General features: G+C 38.0%; 8 protein-coding genes across 10 annotated transcripts in view; 3 read left to right on the top strand and 5 right to left on the bottom strand.

The window, feature by feature from the left end:
• Window positions 1–132: 132 nt before the first annotated feature.
• LOC124315275 (cytochrome P450 3A2-like) overlaps window positions 133–26,915 on the bottom strand; it is a 317,765-nt gene continuing 290,982 nt past the window's right edge. The window contains exons 20-25 of the mRNA XM_046780841.1: window positions 1,964–2,109; window positions 1,743–1,890; window positions 1,555–1,671; window positions 1,284–1,479; window positions 848–947; window positions 133–579 (exon numbers count right to left, since the gene is read on the bottom strand). The gene's annotated coding sequence lies outside the window, so the exon portion shown is untranslated. The remainder of the gene's footprint in view (window positions 580–847; window positions 948–1,283; window positions 1,480–1,554; window positions 1,672–1,742; window positions 1,891–1,963; window positions 2,110–26,915) is intronic.
• LOC124315263 lies at window positions 2,727–12,421 on the bottom strand. 2 transcript variants are annotated; one of them, XM_046780814.1, is made up of 12 exons: window positions 12,333–12,421; window positions 7,637–8,134; window positions 7,244–7,564; window positions 5,813–6,151; window positions 5,670–5,746; window positions 5,461–5,606; window positions 4,320–5,394; window positions 3,764–4,189; window positions 3,488–3,680; window positions 3,258–3,422; window positions 3,074–3,185; window positions 2,727–2,987 (listed from the first exon to the last, which is right to left on the bottom strand). In XM_046780814.1, exons 2-7 carry the CDS (start codon window positions 7,766–7,768, stop codon window positions 4,847–4,849), a joined length of 1,563 nt encoding a protein of 520 aa, XP_046636770.1. In that variant the 5' UTR covers window positions 7,769–8,134; window positions 12,333–12,421; the 3' UTR covers window positions 2,727–2,987; window positions 3,074–3,185; window positions 3,258–3,422; window positions 3,488–3,680; window positions 3,764–4,189; window positions 4,320–4,846. The 2 variants fall into 2 exon arrangements, with proteins under 2 accessions (XP_046636770.1, XP_046636769.1); XM_046780813.1 differs by lacking the exon at window positions 3,764–4,189 and having other exon boundaries at window positions 3,258–3,680.
• LOC124315244 (polypeptide N-acetylgalactosaminyltransferase 2-like) lies at window positions 9,902–12,990 on the top strand. The gene is made up of 12 exons (XM_046780781.1): window positions 9,902–10,280; window positions 10,341–10,567; window positions 10,649–10,815; window positions 10,878–10,985; window positions 11,040–11,119; window positions 11,186–11,361; window positions 11,422–11,525; window positions 11,623–11,724; window positions 11,792–11,828; window positions 11,886–11,966; window positions 12,028–12,253; window positions 12,321–12,990. The coding sequence occupies exons 1-12, from the start codon at window positions 10,197–10,199 to the stop codon at window positions 12,588–12,590; spliced, it is 1,662 nt and encodes a 553-aa protein (XP_046636737.1). The 5' UTR covers window positions 9,902–10,196; the 3' UTR covers window positions 12,591–12,990.
• On the bottom strand, window positions 12,621–14,069 carry LOC124315443 (KRR1 small subunit processome component homolog). Its single transcript, XM_046781117.1, has 3 exons — window positions 13,434–14,069; window positions 12,812–13,374; window positions 12,621–12,746 (listed from the first exon to the last, which is right to left on the bottom strand). The coding sequence occupies exons 1-2, from the start codon at window positions 13,935–13,937 to the stop codon at window positions 12,850–12,852; spliced, it is 1,029 nt and encodes a 342-aa protein (XP_046637073.1). The 5' UTR covers window positions 13,938–14,069; the 3' UTR covers window positions 12,621–12,746; window positions 12,812–12,849.
• LOC124315613 lies at window positions 14,336–15,380 on the top strand. 2 transcript variants are annotated; one of them, XM_046781399.1, is made up of 3 exons: window positions 14,336–14,580; window positions 14,718–14,835; window positions 14,910–15,380. In XM_046781399.1, exons 1-3 carry the CDS (start codon window positions 14,572–14,574, stop codon window positions 15,269–15,271), a joined length of 489 nt encoding a protein of 162 aa, XP_046637355.1. In that variant the 5' UTR covers window positions 14,336–14,571; the 3' UTR covers window positions 15,272–15,380. The 2 variants fall into 2 exon arrangements, with proteins under 2 accessions (XP_046637355.1, XP_046637354.1); XM_046781398.1 differs by having other exon boundaries at window positions 14,337–14,580; window positions 14,650–14,835.
• On the bottom strand, window positions 15,267–18,831 carry LOC124315191 (mannosyl-oligosaccharide 1,2-alpha-mannosidase IA-like). Its single transcript, XM_046780689.1, has 7 exons — window positions 18,093–18,831; window positions 17,893–18,031; window positions 17,307–17,525; window positions 17,056–17,235; window positions 16,553–16,991; window positions 16,095–16,495; window positions 15,267–16,012 (listed from the first exon to the last, which is right to left on the bottom strand). Exons 1-7 carry the CDS (start codon window positions 18,551–18,553, stop codon window positions 15,896–15,898), a joined length of 1,956 nt encoding a protein of 651 aa, XP_046636645.1. The 5' UTR covers window positions 18,554–18,831; the 3' UTR covers window positions 15,267–15,895.
• On the top strand, window positions 19,312–22,140 carry LOC124315227 (pre-mRNA-processing factor 17-like). The gene is made up of 9 exons (XM_046780755.1): window positions 19,312–19,557; window positions 19,624–19,840; window positions 19,907–20,148; window positions 20,207–20,306; window positions 20,372–20,586; window positions 20,649–20,912; window positions 20,978–21,111; window positions 21,173–21,394; window positions 21,472–22,140. Exons 1-9 carry the CDS (start codon window positions 19,405–19,407, stop codon window positions 21,647–21,649), a joined length of 1,725 nt encoding a protein of 574 aa, XP_046636711.1. The 5' UTR covers window positions 19,312–19,404; the 3' UTR covers window positions 21,650–22,140.
• LOC124315118 (active breakpoint cluster region-related protein-like) lies at window positions 22,003–26,749 on the bottom strand. The gene is made up of 14 exons (XM_046780547.1): window positions 25,922–26,749; window positions 25,643–25,854; window positions 25,397–25,577; window positions 25,086–25,335; window positions 24,746–24,982; window positions 24,530–24,688; window positions 24,237–24,463; window positions 23,731–24,146; window positions 23,467–23,666; window positions 23,188–23,397; window positions 22,974–23,121; window positions 22,772–22,899; window positions 22,565–22,716; window positions 22,003–22,497 (listed from the first exon to the last, which is right to left on the bottom strand). The coding sequence occupies exons 1-14, from the start codon at window positions 26,587–26,589 to the stop codon at window positions 22,284–22,286; spliced, it is 3,402 nt and encodes a 1,133-aa protein (XP_046636503.1). The 5' UTR covers window positions 26,590–26,749; the 3' UTR covers window positions 22,003–22,283.

Raw genomic sequence — 26,915 nt, 5'->3', positions numbered from 1 at the left:
TAAATTAATTAAGTTAACTTATTTAAGTTTAATTATAATTCTATTTGTTTAAATTTTATTGGTCAATATTTATTTAAATATTTCGATTTATTTCATTCTATTTAAAGCATTTCAGTTGATTGGTATTTTTTGATTTGGGTTTTATTTATATTGATTACAAGTGAAATGTGATAAGATATAAACAATGAAGTTAACATAACACAAGATTGCAGGTTTGACTTGAGAGGTTTGGTCATCAATCAATAAGGAATAATTTGATATCATGTGGATGTGGATAAAGGTAATATCATAACCAACATCACCAGCAGATAGAACTTAATGTCAAAGAACTCTCACCAACACGGGCTGCAACATGTGACATGGAATAGCAAATTAATATCAAGTTACTTCAATCATACGCTACATGGATCGATAAACATTTATCAGACGAAAGTATTTTAATCTTCAACCCGAATTTCACTGCCACAGCAACATCTGGATACCACCAACATCTGCTATTTCAAGGACTAAGGCAAAATCCAGGATAGCAACAGCTTGAACAGGCAGCAGACTACAAAACCACGGCAAATTTCCACCATCCTATCAGAAACCCGAAAAAATAGATATAACACAACTTCAAAACTTCATAAAAAGTTTGTAGAATTAAGAGGAAATTTATCTGATAACTTCTTCCGAAGAAAATCGACAATCTAGAACTCCGTCAATAATGCAATACACCATCCTTTCACATTAACTTCAATCATACTGCTAAAATCCCGCGTCGGTTAACAGTTTAACTTGTGACTTAACACATTTCAATAAAAGCCTACATTTCTCGAGTTACAACTAACAATCACAATCAAATTACCATTTCGGGATGTGTTCTTGCACCTGTGCTTCTAGTTTTGCTTCTACACTTGTGGATAACACCAGCTCCATTGACAGTATGCAGCATCACATTGACACTGCTGAGAAAAAGCAAATTCATTAATTATCATTTTAACCTATAGCAGATGTAAAAAAGCATGTTATGAAAGAAACAGAAATGTCATGTCAACTTTAAATTAAAATCTAGACCAAATGCAATCTAGCAGCAGCAAAATTCTTTAAACTGCAAGACAAGGTTTCATCAAAAGTTTTTAAAGAAGTTTGTTCTAGTTGAAACAAATACAAAATTACAGTCTAAAACAATCTGATCGAGCAGACAGCTCTTTCAATAAAACCTATCTTTTAAAAACAATTTACCCACTACAACATTTTAATGTGACTTCCCCAATTACAAAACATAATCACAATCAAATTACCAGCTTATCTGTCTTGCTGTTTAACTTTAGGATGACACCAGCAATGTAGACTGCTTCCAGGAGCTTCAACTCAACTTCATTTGAACTCCCTTTCAATGGCTGGCTGCAGCAGCAAAACCTCCTGCATGACAGAAATGTGGTCCACCCTTTGCTGTGTTCTCAAATTCTTCAGCAGATAAGGGAAGGATTCTTTTACCTGAAAATAAACCGATAAACTTATCTTTAACATCATCAATACTAACCTACTTTATTAAGCTTACATGTACTTTACCTTAATATTTTCCCTCTTTTCATCATTCTGTCTTGCAATGCAGTAGTGACCCTCTCAAAGATCCATCTTCATGACACAGCCCATGGACCCATGGAGAAAGGCAAAATATTCAACATGCTTTTACATATTGATTGAAGTACATTAGCAAATGGGCTTTTCAAAAGTCTGAACTATTAAGATTCACTTACTTGCTTGAAATGATTCACTTTCAGTTCAGTTTGGCCGAATGGCGTGGAGATACCTATTCATGTGACAACGTGTGTCATGCACCAAGGGACGACATTTTTGGAAAATGTACAGCAGGCCACATGATCAAATGAGCCAAGGACATGTTACCTGTAAATTTACCACACCAAACAGTTACATTTTTGATTTTTAAATAACCTAATAGAATTCAAGCAGGAAACACCTTTTAGATGACATCACCCAGAAGTAACTTAAAAAAAAAACGCCCTCGAACAGCGTCCCAGAAAGAATTAAAATTTCACTCGTCTTCCTTCTACTCGACACATGCCCCTAAATTACCAACACACGTAAAATGCGTCACGTTGTCACCTGTTGGGAAAAAACAATAGCGTTGATTAACATAGAAACCTGTTCCAGATGTAAAACAAACATGAAGTAGAAAATAGGAAAGTAAATAACCATCAAGTTTTAACTAAAATTTGGGTTAAATAAAACAACTGCATTTAAATCATAAGACAAGATTGCACCAAAAGTTTCTTTTCCAAGGGAATTTCTTGTTTCATCACAAAGAAAATTTCACCTCAGCACAAGCTGATCAGGCAGCCATCTATTTTTTAACAATACTGTAGTCCCATTACAACATTTAAATTGGATTTCATGGGACATCCCCAGTTTCAAGTCCCATAATCACAATCAAATTACCATTTCAAGATGTCTTTGTTGCTGTTGAACTTCAGGTAACATTTCACCACTTCAGGATGACGCCAGTAATATAGACTGCTTCCAGGGGCTGCAGCTCAACTTGATTTTAACTCCCTTGCATCAGTTGGCTGCAACAAAACTTCCTGCATGACAGAAATGAAGCTCAGACTTGGTCATGTTGTTAAATTCTTTACAAGGGATATCTTACCTTGGCATTAAATTATATAATCAAAAATCAATCATTGAAACTCCACAGGAAACAATAAACATTGTTATGCAAAATGAACAGTTTAAGCCCACATGTCCAGATTATTTAATAGATACTTTATCTATACATCAGACAGATTATTATTCTAGCAAGTATTGGCTCAAGTAAATGTCTGCAGAAGCCAAGTGCATCTCGACTGAATAAGAAATTTGGAAAACCAAACACGAAAAATTAACATTTTCTGGCTAAGGCTACAGTTTACATCACACTTTTAAAAGTTAGAGGGAATGTCTCTTCTGATCGATTACAAACTGACATATCTTTCCATAAATGCTGTCTTGTATTGAAACATGAAAAAATAACAATCATCTTAAACATCTGAACTGCTTACCTAATTGGTTAAGCTTACAAATACTTAATTACCTTCTCAGATTTCTTCTTTTCATCACATTTGTCTTGCAATAAAGAAGAGACCCTCTCAACTTCTTCATGACACGGCAGTGACCACGTGGATAAAGGCACGATCTTCGATATGCTTTAAAAAATAGATCAAGTTAGAACTTCACATTGACTTTTCGGAAACGTTTAATTCCCACGATATACTTACTTGCTTTATATTAGTTCACTTTCGGTTCAGCTTGATCGAAGACGAATGGCGTGGAAATACCTCATCTTGTGACGAAACGTGCAACGTAAAGCAAGTGACGACATTTTAGGAAATTATACAGCAGGACACATGATGATGGGATTGTACACGTTGATGAACATGTTACTTGTAAATTCACCACGCACAAAAATCTCATTTTCGATAACCATATAGAATACAGAGGTAGTTACCATTTTTCTGACGAACACTTTCAGGAACACAATTACCTCGCAATGCCTCGCCCAACGTTCTCGGACACCGTCTGGAAAGAAAAGACAGGAGTCTGCAGTCAGGGCTTTGACGCACTAGGGTCGAATAGTTCAATCCCTAAACACACTGAAATATTTAGCCACCTAGTGACAGCCCTTAGCAATCCACGGACGACTAGATTCGGACGGAAAAGAAAATTTAAAAAAATAAATTATGTTGGGTTCCTTTCGGCGTCACAGGAATATTTACACACTTACTTATCATCGAATTTAGCCGACTATTCCTAAGGATGGGAATGCCAGGATTCGATGGCTATACTTAGAAATGTTTCCACACATTCCTCAGTCCTAACACAACCTTCAGCTAAGTTGTTAGTAGCTTGAATGCTGGATGGCAAAACCAGTCAACAATATTCAACTTTATTTTCACCATCTTTACGATTTCGCTTTTCTTTCCCTAAGTAAAGGTATGGATATGGAAACACATATTTTAAATTGTGAACCATTCATTCTTACGCAAATCATTTATAACATAACGCTAAAGATTTAAACATGGGGTTTTCACATATCGGCATCATTTTCACTCATCCAACTTCAGTCTAATGTTTGATTTCAGAAAGGTAAATATAGCGGCGTCATCTTTTCGGACTTTGGGCCTTTGAGGATCTAAGTAAGAAAGAATCCCTATTGGGAAAATTGGAATTTGAACTTTGAAATTGATGATGCTTGAAGCACTGACCGATAAGAAAAATATACCTTATGGAATGCGTCTAACGATTAAAAAATATATATTAATAAACAAAAGAATGCTTACAATGTATCAATTCTAATTCATCATTGCGCTGTTGTACTTGGACGTTCTGTGTGAAACGAGCCGCTGAAGTTTATCGGACGTGGTGCAGGTTAGCTTTAAGATTTCATGAAGTTCTCAGCACCCTTAGCATATTTGAGCTATCGACTGCTGGTTTTGTGGCGAACCTGTTGGCTGACCTTTTAAAATTTTTCAATCATAGTTTCCGTTAAAGGTTGAACATTGCATTTTATTGAGCTGATGAAATGGAACAGTATCGTAACATGAAAAGGGTGACAAGAAACACCACTTCCTCTGTGATATAAGAAATGCAAATCAAACAATGTAGAAAAACAGTAAATGTAGGTATAAAACCACGAAATATCTGAATATCATAACAATTACCGCAGATGACAGTATAAATGCATTTTCCATAAAAAATTCAACAATAGTTCCAAAAACTAAACCACCACTACTACATCTAATGCAGCAATGCCCAAATACAATAAAAATGTAACAACTTTATGGCAACAACTACAACTAAATTAATTTTACTTGTAATTTTGTGATGGCATGCGGCGCAAATCCATTGGAACAGAAGAAAATTCAACCGCCGCTTGTTCGCATGCTGAGCATTTTGGTCCAAAACGATAATCAATCCACTTGGCGCACTCGTTTGATCTGAACTTGTTATCCGGCAGAGTCAAGTACATATTTTTTAGATTTCCGAAATCCTGTACGCTTTTCATGTTTGAGTCACCAGCCGTTCTATGTGAAATAGATTCGACTCCCGCACAGACAATGTACTCTCCGTTAACAGCACTTAAAATCGACGTGGCTTCTTGATAATTGAGACCGTAGCTGTTGTCATTGTAACGAAGAGATCCATTTCGAATGCAATGGCCAAGCACTTCAAGGAAGTATTGGAGACTAGAGTTGACAATCAACCGGGTTAAGTGTGTGGGGTAACCGTGTTTCGGGACTCGGTAGAATGCGACTGACTGTCGAATCTCCACCCAGTCTTGACCGCAATCGTCTTTCAAAGTTAACGTGAGTAAACCTTTTGCACGAGCAAGATTTGCAAATTCCGTTAGGTAATCTAAATATTTATGCAAATCATTAACTCATTTGTACCCCTAGGGAAGAAAATAATTAACCGTTGTACCTGCTGCTGGCATAATGGGCACTAATTTCGGTATTCTCCTTTCTTTTAGTATTTGTACTTCATCATTGGAAATTTCAGGTATGATTTCTTTTGAGGAAACTGCGATTCGATCAGCCTCGTGCAACTGAAGAAGACGGCGCTTCCGACTAAAATGTAACGTAATTTTTTAATACTATAGATTATGTCATTTTAAAAACAAAAAAACTTACTGGTTGATAGTCGGTGACGAGCTCACATGTTTATCACGTTGCGGAATGGTCTCTTCTTTCCCTGAACATTCTTCCGGCTTCAAAATAAATGATTATTTACTTTAAACATGTTATTAATATTTGTTAACACAGATAAAACTTACTGATGTTGAATTTGGGGATGGAATAGAATACATTATTGGATTAAGCAGATGATGATTTGTTGTTTTAGATCTACACTGTCTAATGTTGTTGCAAGTTAATTCCAAAGGTTGTTGTGCCTGTGGTAGGCTTGCATCTACTAGAGGATCGACTTCAGCAGTTTTAAGAAACCTGGAAGAAGTTCTATCACTCGTTTCATGCTCTGGCACTACCGTTACAAACTCATGCTGATGATAATTTGATGAGCTGGTTGCTTGGTTAGTGCAATCCTTGCTTTTATCATTGGGGTGATATTGATGGAAAGTGATGCTAAGATTCTGTTTTCTTGGATGTGGAGAGCTCTAGAATAACAATAAGAAATCAAGTTTATGGAAGTTTCCTTATTTAATCAGCTCATTTAGCGAAATAAATAAATCTTTCTATGTAAGAGAGTTTGCTATTTGCATACTGATTGGGTTCACGGATAAAGTTAACAGAATTATTTTTTTATATCGTACCAAAGGTCAAACATAATAATTGTTTTTTATAAACGCATTTCCTGGTGGCTGCACTGACTGCTGCAGGCGTACCAATAACAAAAAATGGATAAAGCTAATCTACTTTCCCTAATTAATAACGATATTTGTTTAAAAAAAAAACGAGTTTTGCCGGTTTTGTTTGGTGTTCACATAACCAAGTAATAATTACGTTGCTCCTCTCTTTTTCTCGGAAATCAAATTATCATAGTTTGTTGCCTTTAGACATTGTTTCTGATAAGAATTCAGCGACGCAGAACGAGAGTCCTATGGCTCGTTTCGAAACAATCTGTCCAGTAACACAAATCTCTAAAAAAATTTAGCGCAATCCAAAGCGGTTAATAAACTGGATTTTATAACCCCCAAAGAAAAGACTCCATACAAGGAAATTATGGAAATTCACGAAACAAACGAAACGTCATTACTTGACCTTCAAAACTCAAACGGAAGATCCAGCAAAAATGTCTCTGCACGCCTTTCCATTCATCTTTAAGGTGATAGAAACTCAAATTTTTACCTGTTTACAAAGACCCGGCCTTTCCTAGGGCTACAGAGTACGCGCTCGTATAATTCGAGTCTTTCTAATATACTACTGTTTGGAATCATTCGATATACTTCACTGATTTATCTATCAATAATTAACTACCTTTTCAAATAGGGCGTTGGTTGGTTTACTTGGATGTTGTGCATTGAAATTGGAACTTGTTCCCACCCACTCTCTTCCTTTCTCCCATGTACTGCGCGACCCTCCCAAATGATGAAACTGGTTTTTTCTGGTATTAACTAAGTATGGTCACCTTCCAACGTATTAAAGACCTCATGCAAATTTACCAGTCTGCAAAATTTTCTATCTGATAAATTAATTTGATAGCCCGTTTTCACACTGATAAAAGCAAGTGAAAGAAAGTTTAGACTTACACTGATGATGTTATAAAATCTTCGGAAATTAGCTAGCCAACCATTGCTTGCTCCGAAGTTTGAGATTTCCAAGAGAGTTGCATAATGCCTGGCTTGCTTTTGCAGCATGGGCCCCGTGACTCGGAGACCACTGGCTGTCTGCTGCTGATACCAATCATGGACAGACCGGTTTATCTGTTCATTACGTGAATGTCGAAAGCGCTTGCGGGCACCAATTGAAGGATTATTGCGACCCATAACTTCCCATTCGTGAATGTATCTATCCTTTTGCGTCAAAGTGTTGAGAATTTGAGTTTTGCCACATCCAAATTGAGTGGCCAACTAAAACATTAAAAATAAAGGTAAATAATTGACGTGAGTTACGAAACATAGCAATACAATTTTGTTTACAACCTGCCGCATTGATTTTCCCATTTCTCGAGCTTCAATCACTTTAATCCGTTCGGCGAGGGACAATCCTAGGCGAGTCTTTGGCACTGATGTGGATGTCAGCTTGAAGCGTGATTGCTGAACTGCATCGGCCATCGTGATTTAGGTAATGGTCCCTTTCGAACTAAATTCATGGATGAACGACACTCAGACGGCAACAATAATAGTAGTGACTTGAAACTTTTGAGTGCGGACTGGCAGTCAAGTCATCGTGACTGCACAACAGCATTCTGAACGCGGCGGCAGTGAGTGGGTAAGCCAAAGAGGAGGAGCACAGTGAGGAGGGTCGAAGGAATATTTATCATCGCCTCTGGCCCTTATTACTATAGAAGGCGAGGCTGTTATCGTATAGCCATATAATAATACCTCTCAAGGTCTTTGAACTGAAATCCAACGCCGTCCTTCTAAAACTCGTCCACACTTTCTGCCCCATTTCAAGGTCGAGAAAGAATAATTTTGAATCTAGAGAAGATTGATAATGTTAATTGTTAGCCGCGTAAGGTTTGACGCATCGCAAACTCAGACGCTTGAGTTTGTTGTCAAGCGTCTGATTTTTTTTCCAAAGTCCTTATATGTAAACACAGGTAGGATTTAAGCTATAGAATCCGGTTCTTTTGATATTTGCATTGCTTTAGTTATTCCCTTCGCTGATCTTCTGTCGTGATCGCATTCAGAATGGCCAATTACATGTTAAAACCTGTTGGCCAAGAACCAGACGGTTCAATGTTTCATTTGCTGCAAATGGGAAAAGCTCTGTAAAAATGATCAAGGACTGATAAGTGCATTTTTCAAACAAACTGAAAAAAAGCTCAAGGTGGTATGTTGCATCATCAGCATCGTGTTGCGCAATAGCCTCCTGTGACGCAATGTAGGCGTAACGTCATTTTCAAGTAATACGACCACCTGTTGAAAAGCCAAATCAGTTCATTAAGAAACGATCTTTTCGCGCGAACTGATTCAAATATTTTTTTGTAAATCAAACGTCAATGTCAAACAAATGCGAGACATCTGTAAAATCAATGGTAATTCAAGATAAATTAAGTTTTGAATTTATGTTACGTTACTTATTTACGTTTCGTGCTTACCCAAATTGAATAGATTGTTGATTTGGGATCCTTTAAGGAGTGTGAATCTCAAACACTTATTTCTTATAAAAACGTCTTATTGGTTTATATTTTGAGTCGATAAAACCGGTAACCTACATAAAGAATCAAATAAATGAAGACAAATGATCATCAACTACAAATTACTAATTGCTGTGGCATAAGCCCGACGATCGTGGTGACAGCCTTGATCAAGAAGAAACATCAGTCAAGTTAAATTCGTGAAGGAACCTGATTTATTTTATTCGACCGACACCAACAGCAATAAAAGTTACGTCGTTCTTCCTCTCTCTGAAAAGCTTTACCTGAGTCCCATTTCTAAGTAATAGTGGTTTTCAAATTCCAATGTAAGTGCACGTCTGAACCAGTTTTTTCTTCTAGAAAACTAGTTTAAAATTCAATACTTTCCCGATTCCCAGAACTTAACAGAGAAGTAAGAAACAGGTCTTCAACAACATAGTCTTGAATGTTAATGAAAGATGTACGCCTAGCGGTTTTTGTTAATGATTTATGTTATATACCTTAGGGCGATATTAGCGTGAAGTAATTGAAATACAAAAGAACTGCAATTTCAAAATCGGGAACACGCGCGCATCTTCATAGACATCTCATTTTTCCAGCGAAGGTATACCCAGAACACTATGTGCTATTTAATTTATGTTCAAAATTATTAAAGAGCTCACGAGAAAATTGTCGCGTTTACGCCGACCTGATTTCTTCATCCTTTTTTCACAGATTTCACAGGTGAATAACAGGATAGTGTTTCCCCCCGTTCAACTTATTTTCGGTAACCTACTTTTTACCAGTAACCATTACGTTTTCTAGACTAACTAGTCTATATAATTTAGTCAAACAGAAATTACCATTGTGGCGGACTACCGGACTTATTATGTAGGACTGTTCACTCCATTTCATCCAAGAATAGGAAACTCTGACGAGCCGACATGCTTTAAATTTTTAACACTGTAAGCGAGCTGGACTTGTTATAGTTTCTTTCTTTTTTTTATGTACATCAAAATTCAAATGTCGTATTTCGGTCGACAATATCCTGAATATCGTGTTTATTCAAGATATCGGGGGGGGGGGGGGGGGGGGGCGAATTCGTGGTTTCCTACACTGTTGCTAGAGGCGCGACAGTCAAATGTCAAAACATATTTAGATATGTTGTTGCTACGAAGTGAATAACACGGAAACCGAAAAAGTGTGCCGTAACACAGTATTCCAAGAGATTTCAACCCCGTACATGGAAAGCGTGTCTTCTAGTCCCTGGTACTGGACAGATATCTTGCACGAGAAACTCGCCGGGGAATAGAAATTGCTTGGCCAAAGTCCAACAACGTTCATTCGGTTTCTAGACCCTGCGCAAAAAGGATGGTCTTCACGCAATCCCCGGCTAAACAACAGTGATATATCGATCCGCAATGAAACGTAAATACAAACTACTAGTCTATTCCCTATTGTGGGTTATTGGAATAGGTTTGTTTATCTGTGTTGTAGGAACTAAGGTAAGTTATAATTCAGATTATTCCATTAGAAAGTTACAAACTAACTAACTCCCTCCACAGAAGGATGTAGGAAACAAGGCTCTTCGCTTAAAGTTGAAAAAGGATGAAATTCCCTCTATAGACCTACTTGCTTCCAACTCATCTTTGGCGTATTTCAATGAAAAGGCATACATTTCAAAAGGCAAACTGAAACCTGGCGAAGATGCCTATCACAACAACAAATTCAATCAAGAAGCAAGTGACACATTAGAGTCTAACAGGGCAATACCAGACTACCGCCATAAAAAGTGGGTGTGCACTGTGCAGTATCAAATGTCACAACATCAGTGCAATAAATAACTAATCAAATTTTTCAAAATATTACATAGATGCCTTGATTTGGAATTTCCAAAGGATTTACCCTCAACTAGTGTTATCATAACCTTTCATAATGAAGCCAGATCAACATTACTTCGCACAATTGTCAGTGTGCTCAATAGAAGTCCATCACATCTAATTAAGGAAATCATTCTTGTAGATGATTTTTCGAATGACGGTAAATTAAGTAATACAATACAATATACAAGCAATAATCCGAATTATTTTTACGCGTTTCAGCTAGTGACGGAAGGGAGCTGGTCCAGATAGAAAAGGTGATATTAGTGCGAAATTCAAAACGGGAAGGATTAGTTAGATCTCGCGTTAAAGGGGCTGAAATCGCTACAGGTATGGTCATTTTTTAAAATGTGTCTATACGTATCTAATATCAATTTTATTTAGGAGAGTTTCTAACATTCTTAGATTCCCATTGTGAATGCAACGAAGGATGGTTAGAACCCCTTTTAGCCCGTGTAGTCGAGGTACTAATGTTAAGGGTTTCGCTTAAGAATTTATTCTAATCCCATTTTCTTGAATCATTTACACAGGATCGAACTAGAATAGTTTGCCCCGTCATTGACGTAATAGCAATGGATAGTTTTCAATATATTGCAGCTTCAACTGAACTACGAGGAGGTTTCGACTGGAATTTAGTATTCAAATGGGAATTGCTGCCAGCCGAAGAAAAGGCTAACCGTAAGAACGACCCTACCATCCCAATTAGGTAACAAAAAATTTGAAAGTATCACGCTTTTGCCTAGCACTAAATTTTCAAACCTGTCAGGACACCAATGATTGCCGGTGGACTTTTTGTCATTGACCGGCAGTACTTTCAAAAATTAGGTTCTTATGACCTCCAAATGGATATCTGGGGTGGGGAGAATCTTGGTAGGTGTAACCTATTTTTAACTTTTTCCTTAAAAAAATAATAAAAATAAATCCCTAACAAAACTGCTCAACATTTTACGGTTTTACCCACGTACAGAAATTTCGTTCCGCACTTGGCAGTGTGGTGGTCGCTTGGAAATTGTTCCTTGCAGCCGAGTGGGACACGTTTTCCGTAAACAACATCCTTATTCTTTTCCAGGTTAATTAACTAATAAAAATTTTAATTCAACAGAAATGCTAATAAATATGAATTGGCTATTTCTTAGGTGGCTCCGGGACAATCTTTGCCCGAAATACTCGCAGGTAACAAACAAAACAATAATGAGCAAATTTCATGCAGAGCTGACATTTCGCATTTAGGGCGGCGGAAGTTTGGATGGACGACTACAAAAAATACTACTTTGCAGCCGTACCGATGGCTAGAACTGTAACGTTTGGAAAGTAAATCAACTTGTTAAATTTTACTGCGTTTACAGCGCTCTAAAAAAACGTTTGTTTTCAGCATCACCGATCGCCTTGCTCTACGCAATAGTTTGAATTGTAAACCCTTTAAGTGGTACGTCGAAAATGTTTACCCGGAGCTATTGAAACATTTGCCTACAGTGCGTGACCCAAGTGGAACAAACTCAGGTGCCATAAAATATAAATCGCTCTGTTTCGACACATACGGCCGAGGTGCCGGAAGCCACATTGGTCTATATGCATGCCATATGACTGGTGGCAATCAGGTACGAGTCAAAAAAAGAAAGGTGAATGTTTAAGGCTGACCTACATCTATATTATCTGTATCCACAGGCATGGACTTACCTTAATGGTAGATTACGTCATGGGTCATGGTGTCTGGCTCCTCCAACTCCAGCTTACGTCGGGGCCCAGGTGATTACACTGCCCTGCAGCTCTAGCAACGATCAGCTATGGGACAAATTGGAAATAGGCCAGTTGCGTGGTGTTACCGTTGTCCATCGCCTCTCCAATTTATGTCTTGATGCACGAAATGCTCAAGAGATCACAGTGCAAGAATGCCACCCCAGACTGGATACCCAAGAGTTTGTCTTCACTCGTTAAGAATCAAATCCCTTCACAAATTGCAAATCAGAAAGCTAAGAACGTTTTTCTGTAATGCAACCATCGCCACATGATCCTGCTTAATATTAACAACGTTCTAGTCATAGGCAGATGGAGCAGCGTCTTCATTCATGGAGCTTGAAATTTGTGCCAGACCTTACGAAAATTTACCTTTTTACATACTTAAAACTATGAATAAATTTTATAGTGCCATTATTTACCGTCTTTATTTCAGTCAGTTGGGAATTTCGTTTGGATTTTACATATGTTTACGCTTTGCTTGGCCTTTGCGGATTTTGTTTTTCAACTCTTCCACGTTAATGTCAGAGGTCGAAGATTCCTTAGCTCCAGACGATGTGCTTGGTTCTTGAGGGGGAATAAACGCACTTTCTCGACGTTCCTTTCTTCGTACTTCAGCTTGCTCTTGCTTTTCTTGATTTTCGTTCTTCTTGCGTTGTTTACGCTGATCCTCTTTTAAGAAGTACTCGCCAGTAGCCAACAATTTGTCCACCTTGCTTTCTGGTGGTGCAGGAGGGAAAGGGGTATATTCCTTCTTAGCACGCTTCTTGGCAGGTTGCTTTCTCTTGCTTGTGTTCTTGTGTGGAATTGTAGGTAGGAAGCGCTCCCATGATTCATTCTTTAACTTTTCATCTCTTGCAAGTTCCCTTTTTATCATAAGGGCCTTGATATGATAAATAGGATGTACGTTTTCCATAGTGTCTTCCACCACTCTTCGAACTTGCTGCAATCCCCGATATGGTCCAACAGCTGAGACTGTATTTCCCTAAATTAAAATCCAACATCGCACAATTTTTTCGATATTTAAATTTTTTAAATTAATACCTGAACAAGGATATAGCAATTTGTCAGTAACTCCAAAGCTTTAAGAGTAGATCCATTTGGTCCAATCAATCTTTGTCTTCTTTTAACAAAACGGTCTTTATTCTGGGTCTGGGTTCCGATTTTAATAATATCACACGCAACATCATCATTCAGGATTTTGACTGCTTGTTCATATGGAACACTTCTTGCAAGTAACTTTACCATGTCACGAGCCTTCAAAATGATGTAGGGATCCCATGTTTTTCTGCTGGTCTTGACAGTCATACTACCTTCAATTACATCAAGTTCAGCTTTTATATTGTATTCGCCAAGGGCTTTCTTAACAAGAGGCCAACATTCTCTGAGATAGACTTCTCTGTATTTTGGAAATAGTGTTGCAAACGAACTTTCTTCTAAAAGGCCATGAGGATTGTGCTCTTGTTTAAACTCAGGTAGCTTCATTTTCCATGCGTTAACTATTCCCCCCTCAGGAATTACTTCTTCTTCGTTAATAGGGTCACTCATTTTCGAAATGTCTGATCCGAGATCTTTCTACTGAAATTTAAAATAACTGAGAAACGCCCGTAACTGTCAAGAACAGTGTCCCACGTGTCCTCTTTCTTACTGCGCACAATTTTACGATGACGAATTGACGATACAAGAAATGTCGTCTGCCATTTTGTACTGCGTTGCCGGTTTGATTTTTTAAAAATTAAATACAAGAACAAAATTTTTTTATTTATCATTTCATTTATCTCGCGTCGGACGCGGACCAAAAACTTAACCGTTTATCGATGAAATAAAAATATATTTGAACCTATTCAAGGTCAGAATAAATTCCAAGTTAAACTGTAAAGTCTAGACTCGTAAAGAATGAGATACACATGAGACATGAATGAGCTATAAAAATGGATTGTTAACGTGAGAAAAAATGTGACAGGATAAACTTGTCTTCAAGCCAACAGCCAAGTTGTTGGACTTTCTTGCCAACAGAAATAGTGACTATAGATAGAAAGACAGAAACGGGTCGCCAGGACCGGGATATCAAGCATTTATATTTGAGATACCAATCTTCATTTGCTCCTTCACGTTTAAACATATAGCTTGAAAGGTTCCAGGGCGCTCATGGAAGGCTCCGCAGGTAACATCAGAGAACTTCATGAACACGGTTAGTATTTTCATTGTTTTAGTTTTTGAAGACCCGTGTGTTTGAATACTTTTTCCAACAACTGTACAGGTGACTGGCGAGGAATAGTTCAGCTGTACGAAAATGGTTTTACTGACGAAAAAATTCTCTGGTTTCAGCCGGACTCTGATGGTTTAAATTTTTTACACAAGAATCTATCGGAACTTGGAGTACAAGGTGTATCTAGTATTGGTTGTGGCAGTGGTCTGTTTGAATGGCTCATAAAATCTTCAACAGGTGAGAAAGAACGCCAATTCCCTTTTGATGTTTTCCTTATACAACAACAAAATTACCACATATATATTGTACAGGTTTGCCGGTAATAGGCTATGAAATAGACCAAGGTTGGTGGGAAAGTAGGTACAGCCCACCCAAATTTTTAAGTGGAATCAGCTGCATTGAACCAACTACATTACCGGAACTAAATTCTAAATTTGCTCTTCTATTTTGTTATTTCAACGACTCGAAAGCCTTTGAAGCATACCTTGATAGCTTCACAGGCGACTGTGTGATTCTTGTAGGTCCGGATGAGAAAAACAAAATTCGATACTGCGACCCACAGCCGTTCCAACTGAAAGACAGTAAAGGCTGGCGTACACATGCAGTCTGGCGTAGCAAGTTTCTTGAAGCAATTGTTATTTATAAGAGGTCAACCACCTTTTGTCCACTGTGATAATAAAACTCTTTATTTACCCTCTGATTTAACACGCATGCATAACGAATGGTAAGATTACAAAAAAGGAATTCAGTGGCAAAACAAATCTGCATTCACGTTGGAGCATCGCGCGAAACACAGGAGTGTAACATGGTCAACACTACGCTTGTCGTGTGTACAGGCGGCTTTAGAAGTGAAACAGATTGACAAATTATCATCATTACTGCATGTCTTTAAATTGCCATTAGCAACGAATCTTAAAGTGAATGGAAAAAAATATTTTTTTGTTTTTTTAAACGAAGGGATGCGTATCTCACAAAATTTCCCTACAAATGATTGCAAAATGAAAAAAACTGACCTACTTTTTAACTGGTAGAAGATTGAAAATAGATTTAAAACGGAGACAGCATGGCGCCAGGCAACATTTGACTTTGTTAACATAACAGCGTCATTAAAATGAACAGTCAAACAAATCCATTCCATGAACGGAACAAAACAATTACAAAGTGCGTCTCGCTACGCGTTCCTTAGACCAGGTGTCACACACAAGTGTCAAATTGCAAAATAATTATTCAGCGGTTAATGCTGCTTGCTCCTTCTTATAACTGTTCGGATTTACAAAGTCTCGCGCGAAATTCGTTTCTAGATACTTCGATAGAAAGGATTCACTTTCTTTATCGGTAGAGGATGCGCTTCTGTGTTGAACACCCATTCGTCGAGAGAAATCAATTCGTCGTCGCTAAAGAGAAGATAGAGGTACTGCGAAAAAAAAAAAAAGACAAGAGTTATTACATTGAAACTCATAAATTTCACTCTTTCGTTGAATTATTGTTTTAATCACCTTCAACGTTTCAGCCAGGAAAAAACTTTGCTGGACGTCATCCTGTGTGGGCTCATCGCTGTAAACGTTCTTTACGCCAGTATAACCTCCATCGACGCGGCAGTGTTTCTCAAGAGCTTGCACAGCTTCCCAGCCCCATTGTCGATAACGCACATCATGAGTCAACCTCCAAAGAACGAAGTAAGATTCAATAACTTCCGGACGTAAGATGTAGTATTTTTCATTGGATTTCAAGGCTTTTGCTTCGATTGCATCGGAAAAACGGAAAGCCTCAGGCCCGAGTTTTGTGTTGGATCGATCGTAAGACTCGTGGCAGGTGTGTGTTATAGCCTTTCCCAGAGCTATATGTTTACTCTTTAGGGGTTCCTCTAAATGGGTACCTCCCAAAGCCAGCATTCCACCTGAGAATAGAAGTATCAGTACGCTTTCGATTTACACAACACCTTGCACCAACATACCTGTAAAACATGCCAGGTGGTCCATTTTATGTTCGAGACGTCCAAATTTCATTTCAGCAAAGTAAGTTAGACCTCCATTGGATTTCTGAATCAACTTCGCCACTGCAGCATCCATAGCGTCAACGTACATTTCTCGGGCTTCATCATTAGTCTTACTACTCTGCAGCCATGATTTTAACAAATATTCGTAAAATGAATCTCCCAGTGCACCCATGGAAATGTGTTGCTGGCCCCAGCGTCCAGTCTTTGGATTAAGGTAATTAGGATACAGCCCTTCGGGTTTTTCCTGTTTCTTGATAACCTCAGTGATTTGGTCAATTTTTTGGCGAAACACTGGATTTCCAGTAATATCCGACAAATAATTAAACTCTAAACTCATTGTTCCAAATTCGGAGAGAATACTAGAACCACTACTGGCCCATGCGTAATTCTTGCTCGTCTAAGAAATGTGACGGAAATTAATATTTTGAAATCAAAGCACAGATATAGAAAAAGAAACTTACTCCGGTGCCGATGTTAATTAATGCATGCGGAATACCCGTAAGGGTATTAAATGCAGGCAAAAGTCGCTCGGCGATATGCAGAGCTTTTTCACGAAACATCGAATCTCCAGTAATAGCAAAGCAGGAGAGTAATCCACCTACAAATCGAATATTTGTCTCAAAAACAGACAACTCCGACGACTGACGAAACCAAACAAATACGAGGGTTATTCACTGAGAAAAGGATTAGGGTAAGATATTCTAATGATTACCACTCCTGTTAAATTCAAATGTTCTTCCACCCAGTCTCGACCGCGCTTGTATTCGTCCATGAATCCCATGATGTAAAGAGTATCGAGACCATCAACAATTGAAGCGCCAAAGTTACCAGATCCAAAAATTGAGGCACTATGGCCCTTGTGACTGATGGGCCGCAACTCATTTTTACCCCACGCGTAGGTTGCGTAGTTATCCCATGCGTGTTTCATCATCTAAGTTAAAAAAAAAAAAGGATACCGATTAGAGGGGAAAACTTTTACAATACTACATCTTAGAATTCTCATGGTTACGCTGTAGAACTTTCTGAAATCCGACTATTGTTAGAGCTTCAGATATTAAGCTTAGAAATTGTTTCATATTTCTATAAGGTTTACACTATACAAACAAGATTACATTTTTTCATCCAATGTGATCAATTAGATTATACTCCGGAATTAAAATCCGAATGATATGTTTGTTAAAAAATAATAGAATACGGAAGCGATTCTAGAGATTATTATTTTTCCGATAAAAACAACACACTGTAAGTTCAACGTCCATGCAATATTAAAAGTAAAGGAAACTATTGATTTTTTTTACCTTACGAACTGTTTCTCTTTTCGCTTTTATATCTGGTTCAACGTCGTCTCCACCCTGAACCTTAGGTAGCCGAATTTTGGGTTGGTCAACAATGTTTTTATCACTTTCTTTCTTGAATGACCCATGTGATAGGGTTGAACTAGTAAAAAAAATATTGTTAGCTATTTTAATTTACACAATTATAAAAATTTGTATGATACCGAGAATCACCAGCTTCACTTTTACTTGAAGGAATCATTGGTTTGGGTAGAACTTTCAACTGGTTTTGCTCCAGTTCTAGTCTCTCTTCTGTTTCAATCTTTGCTCTTAATCTGGCTTGATCTTCCAATAAATGGAAATCTGGCTTGTCAATTTGGCCATGATGTTGTTGAGATTTTCCATCATGTACATCATCTTTTGCTAATGGAGGTAACTGCAATATGAACTCAGGGCCAACTTTTTGTACATGTTCATAAACCTTATACACACTATTTATTGATGGCAATGCAATACCAGTGCGTAACTCTGGAAGAAAAAAAACTGTTCCAAAACAAGCAACTACAAGCCCAAAACACACAAAACCCAGCAAAACTCTCTCCTTTGAACGGCACAGCTTGTTTAGAGATATCGGCAACTTAGTTGGCGACCTATGATAGGTAGGTAAAATGTTCTCGAGACCCATTTCGAAACGAGTTTCTCCACAAAACAAGAATTGCACAAGAATGAACTAGACGAAGCACACACACAAATCTATTAATTTCCATCCAATTTAATTAATTGGTCTGGTTACGCCGTTTACTTGAAATCACCCGGATTGAAATAGCATGATTTATCTGACTGTATTTTGTATTCCAGTCTTACAACTGACATGCTAACACAACTCTCTGTTAATTCCAAATGCTGTTGTGGCAATGGATCAGAGAGGCAAGCAGACTGCTAACTGATAAGCTCTCAGCTCTGCTATGCTGGCAGGTCGAAATAGACGGAATAAGACCGGCCACGCATTGGTTGTCACTTTCCTATACAACGCCACCTGTACCGAGACGGGCTGTAAAGACTAAAGCCTAAAAGTCCCGCATCATCTTCTTAATTTTAAGTTATAAATAGAAACTTCCTACGATAAATTTAATATTTCTGTAACTGTCAATCGATCACCTTTAGTTATTAGCCTTTTTCGAAATATCATCCATTCGAATAATCTAAAAGAACAACGGCATATTGAGGCTAGTCTATACATGTCTGTATGGCACGTCCAGAGGTGCCACAGAGTCGAGAAAAGTCGCAATAAATCATCTCAGAATCCAATTTTTCGATCATATAAATAAAACGTAGAAAAAATTTTTGGCGATTAATTAATTCATTTTATCACATATGTAAAAATAAATATTACCTTCTAATTTTGTTGACTCCTCCAGCATTCCGGCAACTCTGCCTCAAACATGCTCCTGACGTTTTGGACTACGGTTGTTTCTTTTCGCGGTTAATAAGCAAGTTAAGTTTGAGATTTTGAGCTTATTTTACAAGTATTTCCTAATGGCCTCAGTGGCAGCATTACGTGACTATGGAAGTAGTGACGATGACAGTGGAAGTGGCGAAGATTCCCATCGTAATCCCATTAATACGACTGAATTGGTCAACCAGAAGTTGGTCGTTTCTGTAGTTGCAGCACCCGACGTTTTACCGAATGTAAGCCTTGATTTTCTTTTTCGAACTAATTGTTGAAATGGTAAATTAAACAAATTCTTTTTACAGGAAGAATTAGATCCTTTACGACATGTGGATCCGACATCCAAAGAACTGCTTTATAATCCCAAAGCAGAAGAACTCTATGCACCTACACTCGGACCAGATTGTCCATTCAAAACAGGGCAGCAAAGAGCACACAGAAATACAGTAGCTGGATTTGTCGAACCTGCCCACTTGAGTGAATTTCAATTTGAAGCCCAAAGAAAAACTTTCACCAGTTTTGGTTTGTTATTTGGTTGATATTTTTTATTTGCTTACGTTCAAATAATTTAAACATTGACGTTTTCAGGTTATGCCCTAGATCCAACAGTTGGTCTAACTCAAAATGAAGGAAATAGTTATGTTGGAAACATTGAATCAGCTGAATCTTCCTCTGGCCGAACAGTCTTTGAGAACCCCAATAGACCAGATCCAAGCAGAGCTACAAATAAGAGAAAATTAGAAAAGAATGATGATTCTGCTGATTTAGAAGGATACAGAGGACCATGGGCACCATATGAAAATGAAAATCGAAGTGCGAAGCCTTCAGAGGTAAATGAAATATTTAAATTTTTATAATGAAATATTCATATAATTTTTTAACATTTAGGCTGACAAGGAAGAACTTGATGCATATTTAGCCAAAATGAAGAAAAGGGGTAAACCCAGGTATGAGGAGAAAGCAATTGAAGAAAAAACAACTCTCCATAGTAAGGAATATTTAACAAATATTATGAAGACCGTGCATAAACTAATTAATAATCGAAATTTACAGTTGATGACCCTGTGGACTACCAAGGCCGAAACTTTTTACACGCACCTCATGACATAGGCGTCAACTTACGTTCAGACGCCCCACCTAATAAATGTTTCATCCCGAAAAAACAGATCCACGCCTGGACAGGACACAATAAGGGAGTGGCGCAGATTCGGTGGTTTCCTAAGACTGCTCATCTGCTCCTTTCGTGCAGCATGGATGGAAGAGTCAAGGTACATTTGTGAGCCTAAATTATCCTCAAATTCTTAGTTATTTCAACGCATTACCTTGTTAGATCTGGGAGGTGTACAAGGACAGAAGATGCGTCCGCACTTATTTTGGCCATCGGCAAGCTGTGCGAGACATAAGCTTCAATAACACTGGCGATAAGTTCCTTTCTGCAGCGTATGATCGTTACATCAAATTGTGGGATACAGAAACAGGACAGGTTATTTCTCGGTTTACGAATAAGAAGGTGCCCTACTGCGTCAAATTCAACCCTGAAGAAGATAAGCAACATCTTTTCGTTGCTGGAATGGCGGATAAGAAAATTGTCTGCGTAAGTTTTTAGTCATTCTATTATTTCCTACTTCTAAAACCTATTTTTTTTTTTTACTAATTTAGTGGGACACTCGCACCAGTGAAGCTGTTCAAGAATACGATCGGCATTTAGGTGCCGTCAACACAATCACTTTCGTCGATGAGAATCGAAGATTTGTGTCTACATCCGATGACAAGAGTTTACGCGTTTGGGAATGGTATGATTATAAGATAAGCTTCTAAATAAAAGACAAATATTGAGACACCTTTGTGTTACAGGGATATTCCTGTGGACATGAAATACATCGCCGATCCCACTATGCATTCCATGCCTGCTGTAACGCTGGCACCAAATTTGAAATGGCTTGGATGTCAAAGCATGGACAATAAAATCGTCATTTACTCTGCACTAAACCGCTTCAAACTCAACAGAAAGAAAACTTTCAAGGGACACATGGTTGCTGGTTATGCGTGTGGCCTTGATTTCTCACCTGAAATGAGGTATGGGTTCTTGCAGTATCTTTATATTGTTGATTCTTGTTCGTCCCCTCTTAACTGTTTTTCTCTATTTTTTTTAGTTACGTGATTTCCGGCGACGCTGACGGCAAAGTCTTCGTTTGGGACTGGAAAACTACTCGAGTGCTGGCCAGGTGGAAGGCTCACCAAGCTGTCTGTAGTTCCGTCTTATGGCATCCTCACGAGACATCGAAAATTGCATCAGCTGGATGGGATGGATTAATTAAGTTTTGGGACTAGAGATATGTGTCATTCAGTGTTTATCAATTTGAAAAATGGACAAATTTAAAAGGCTTGGCGCTCCGATTTCACGTGAATGATTTATGAGAAGTACAAATCTTTTAACACATATTTAACACACATATGCGATTGACATTTCTAGAACCGTTTTTCACGGCTATTCCGATACAAATGCTTCTACTGTACTCACGTAACACACAAAAAAAGAAAAGATATGCGTTGTCTACAGTGACATTCGTAACTGAATTATCCGTTTGAAGAATGCCTTGACGTTCTACCAAAGGTCAACGAACACAAGACAAACGCCCAGAAGTACTTAAGCCTCTTTCACAAAAGACACAATGAAACACAAAAACATTTAAACTAAGACTTATTCTTTATGGCAATACATTTTGTATAAAAATGGTTAGCTCTGGTTCAAGATCTAAAAATGTAACACGCCCCGTTGATGTTTTGTGGGGGAAATCGAAAATCAACAAAAATATTTAAAACAAAAATATTGCATCTCTTTGACTTAATGGACAGTTGGTCCCTGTTTTTTTCTCGATATAAAAAATGAGAATCTTTAAGTTGGTTCACTTACTAATCGGGTCCCAAATAACGATATTTTAAGTAGCTGCTGAACCTTATAACATCAGACGGGAGGATACTGAATCGGAAGTCGGCGTGCTCTCCTAAGCAGAAAGTAGTGGAGAATTCCTGCTTGCGCCATCACGTCAATTGTTCCCATTGCGAGTTGATCAAGACTGTCTGGAGTATCGGTAGGAGCTGGTCGTAACAAAGTAGGGCCGAATACAGTAGCTAGGTTATGGAGAGACATTTTGTTCTTCACTTCTTTACAGTTGACACTAAAAAAAATAATGATGAAGGTAAGTATCATTACATTCTAAAATGTATTTGACAAAACGAACTTACCAAATCAAATGGTCTAGCAAGTGCATTATGACCGTTTGATTCAATTGCGGCAATGAGGAGAATAGTATGGCTAGATTTCTAACCCCAACATCGCGAGTAATAGTAATGTCCTCGACGGCATTCATTGAAGCAACGTCTAATGTACTGAATGCCTGAACAATGCGTCAATAAACACACTTTTCACTAATCAATTTTTCAAATATTTACCTGAAGAAAATGCGGATAAAGTCTATCAGTAAACAACGCTTCGGGCAACTGGCGAAGGTACAATTTTAATAAACCGCTTATAGAATTCACATCGACATCTTTCAGTACAGTATCCCACTCTACGCCACCTTAGAAATAATTCAAATAATTTATGATACCTATGATATGATAATGCGGTAGGAATTGTAAATGAGTAACTCACGAGTATCGAAAGTTTTGCGCAATTTAGCTATTTCAGTGGCTAAACCAGACACTCGATATATACCAAGCTCTTCTAGCCCTCTACGCTCAACTTCACGGACACAGCACGAGATTATGTGTGGTATAGTTCGTTTCTCTCGAGAGCAGACCTTTGATTAGAGGGTGGCAAGGTTATCAAAATGTAACAACAGTTAGAAGGATTTGTGCAATCTCACCTCTTCTATCGGTACACCAAATATGGTTACAGAATTACCGCGCAAAGCTGGCCGGCGTAAAGTGACATCATGCGAGACGTATCGAAAACTTATACACAAAGTTAAATCTTCAGCTGGTGTAGCTTCGGCTAGTGATAATCTCGTCGAAAACTGATGAGAGAGCGGGATATATTGCGGACCTTTCAATGATTTTAGCCAGGCACCAGAGAGCTAGATACGACAATAAAAAAAATAGATTGGTGTTCTTTAAGTAAACGAATAAGGTAAACTAACACATACCTCAATCTCGGCCTTGCCGCGTAAAATAGCGTTTTGTTTTGCGTCTTCCTCGTAAAGTAAAATTCTCATTCCTCGTGCCCCTTCCAAATCAATGTGGAAATCTTCTTCCCAGCGCGGTTCCAAACTTTTAATTGCCATCTTGGTTCGGGCTTTATGAAAGTAATGACCACAGGAATCCAATTCGAACACCACATAAACATCTAGAAGTTTTTAAAAAGACCAATTAGTTATTGCATTATTCGCTAGTTGCTGATGTTGTTTTACCGCAATGCTTTGATAATCCGCGAAGTGAATGAACTACAACTTGTAGCTCTCCCCCGATGGCTTGTACGGCCAAACTCTTCATAAGTCCAACAATTGGTTCAACTGCTGTCCGGCAAGCTCTGATGTTATTTTCTACTTCTTCCGGTTGCAAATAAACTACAGGAAGTCGTTCGATGTTCCGTTTTAAAGTTTCAGCTGCCTCCACCCAAAGTGTTCTCTCAAATTCAGAGGAAAGCAAGAAAGTGAATGACTGGCTTGATTTACTACAGGTCCCTTTAGGTTTGTATGAGATTTTTAACGGAAGATTTGGCGAATCCAACAAGAGTTTAGCCTCCAAAGAGGCCAACTTCTTCCGCTGCCTATCTGAACCGGCTGTTGAGCGTTCCAATTGCGTTCTGACAGCAGCTGCTTGTGATCTGTGGATAAATTTTAAAAAAAAATCGGTGATGAGAATAGTGATCCATCATAGCATTCCGTTTCCTTAAATTTTCTGAGTTGTCACTGACCTTAACGACGCAACATTTGTTAGTGCAGAAATGTTCAGCTTCGAAGCAGAATCGTCCGTTGAAACCGAAACTTGCGCTAATGGAAGATACCACTTGATTTCCAAATTACCTGCACTTCCTTTATACTTGGTACAAACAATAAGATCGGTGAAGAGAAAACAGTGTCGCTGCTTTCTCTTTCCATCGGGTTGAAGTTCCACCAGAAATCCATTTTTCACCAAGTGTCTCTGCATAAGATTCAAACAATTTAAAATAATAAAATACAACTTTTTAATAAAAAGAACCGAAATTACGCTAGTTTGGACGACCGGATGATTTTTAGCTGTCTGGGCAGGAAATAAAGACTGAAGTTGATTAGTGCTGAATTCGCTGAGAAATGTTTTCGTTATTTGCTGAACTTCTTGCAACATTCCATAGGCCGGTTCGTCTGGCGTACTCACGTCAAGCAAATCCTAAATTCAAAGTTGTTTGTATCCTATGCTGAATTGGATTTTGTGCAGGTAATATACCTGTACAACAGCGACATGGCGTTGGATACGAGCAACCGGTTTGTGCAACAGCTCGTCCAGAGTTATCACCATCTGTTGATTGCTAGATCTCAATTTAATACGGCGAACCAAATCTGCAAACTGTGTTGAATTTTGACAAGCTTTCCTAGTCATTTCCAGTGCCTCTTTGAAGTTTGACAAGAAAATAGCATACTCGGGAAGGACATTCTCGGAAAAACCTTTTAGCAACTGAACAATCTAAGATAAGCACAAAAACAAATTCAATTGAATCCGGTCCCAAAATAAAATGCTATCATAACAAAACAAAACAAAACAAAAAATATAAATAAATAAAAAATACCTGAATCAAATTTGAATCAACCAACTTGATACTTTTAATGCTCTGGAGGAATTCTGAATGATTAAAATGTAACTGAGGGATATGGAAGAAAATGCAAGCAATTTCCTCTTTGGTCAAAACAGGTTGAGAACTGTTCAAGGCAGCTGTTAAGGCCTTACTGTAATGCAGTACCACATTCAAAGCACCAACATAGTTTTCTTCACTATCAAAGAAATTTTGTAGTACAAGCTGCTGTTTAGCTGTCAGGGGTCTAATAGAGTAAAAATGTTGTCAAAATATTATTAATTGCAAAATCAAAGTAAAACACTTACCTGGGAGAATCTAAATCGTCCAAATTCGAGAGATTAGCGTACAGGCGACGTCGTAGACTTCCTGTACTACTATCGTCTGATATCGTACTGCTAAACGATTTTAGGGTTCCATTCTGCTCTATTTCTGCTTCGCGATCATCAATTTCTTCTGGTTTATCGAGTAGATAAATGTAGTTCTCAGCTAAAACATAAGATACGTTAGTAGAAATATATTATTAATGTGATTTTTAAGTAAGTTTAACTAACCATCAATATAGCTAATATTTTCCTCTTGGGGGACGGAATCATAGAAAGCATCTTCATCGACCACTTGTGTTGGCTGGCGAGGAGAAACTGGAGGAAAGGCAAGTTTGGAGCTTTCAAAGAGGGCAATATTTCGTAACACTCCTCCTTGTTCAGAATCCATATCTGTTATTGGCAGGGTTGGAAGTCTCTTGAGATCTCCATTTTCTGGTTCTCTACAGTTGACAATTATAACATTTCATAATAAATATTTCAAAATATATTACATTATTCAATCAATACCTGCTGCTGTTTGGAAAGTTACCCAACACATTTTCATAGTCTGCTCTTGGATGTTTAACATTTTCATAGCTGATCCGACGTCTTGAACTCACATCAGTTGGGTTATCAGAATTGTTTTTAGTTGATATAAGGGAAGTTGAATCAGACAAATCTCCATGTGCAATGGTCTGCTTTGTTTGAAGCTGCTGGATTTGCTGCTTTGTCCATGCTATTAAATTTTCAGGTTTTACTTTGGAAGGGCTTTCAGATGGCGTTGAAATGCTCCTAGAATATTGCTTTAAAGGCTTTGGGGGTGCTTTGGGCCTTTCCACTGCCTGCTTTGAAAGTTCTTGGGAATTTTCAAGTTTGTTAATGATTGAAATAACAGTGACAAAATCAGGCTGCAAGGATTCTGTATGTGGTGTAGCTGTCGATTTGCTCACATCAGTAGATACTGATTCGTTGGTAATGGTTTCTGACACTTGCTGTTTTCTGCTTTCAGCATTGGATAATACATTTTCGAGAAATTTAACATAGAACTCTTCTTTACGTACTTCTGACTTCAAATAATCCAGATTTTTCTTATGCATAAGAAGATTAGCACGAGTGTCAACTTCCCAAATAGTGGGCAGATCTTGCCCTGGAAATTCTTGCTTCCATGCTTTACAAAACTCATTGAACTCATTCATGATTTAAATCTTGAAACTCTTTGAAAAGTTTCTTCATGCTAAAAATAACAAGCATGGAAAACACAAAATATATTATCTATTTCGTCTTTCGTGTCACAACAATCGGTGGGGTAACAGCTTTTACTTTATACTTTCTCCGTTTCGCTTGTCGACTGACTGTTTGCATTTGGGTACATTACTTTAACGCAAGATGGCATACCATTATTATCGACCGATGATTCATGGAGCGGAATTCAAAAACCTTATCGGGAGATTTCGTCGTAAATAGAAGAACCGTGTAAAAAATTTTATTATTATTACTATGTTAACAAGCTTTAGCTCATTTA

This window comes from Daphnia pulicaria, chromosome 11, assembly GCF_021234035.1.
Source record: "Daphnia pulicaria isolate SC F1-1A chromosome 11, SC_F0-13Bv2, whole genome shotgun sequence".
Classification (NCBI taxonomy): Eukaryota; Metazoa; Arthropoda; class Branchiopoda; order Diplostraca; family Daphniidae; genus Daphnia; species Daphnia pulicaria.
Note: the sequence above shows the minus strand (reverse complement) of the source record. Positions and strands in the feature narration are given on the sequence as shown.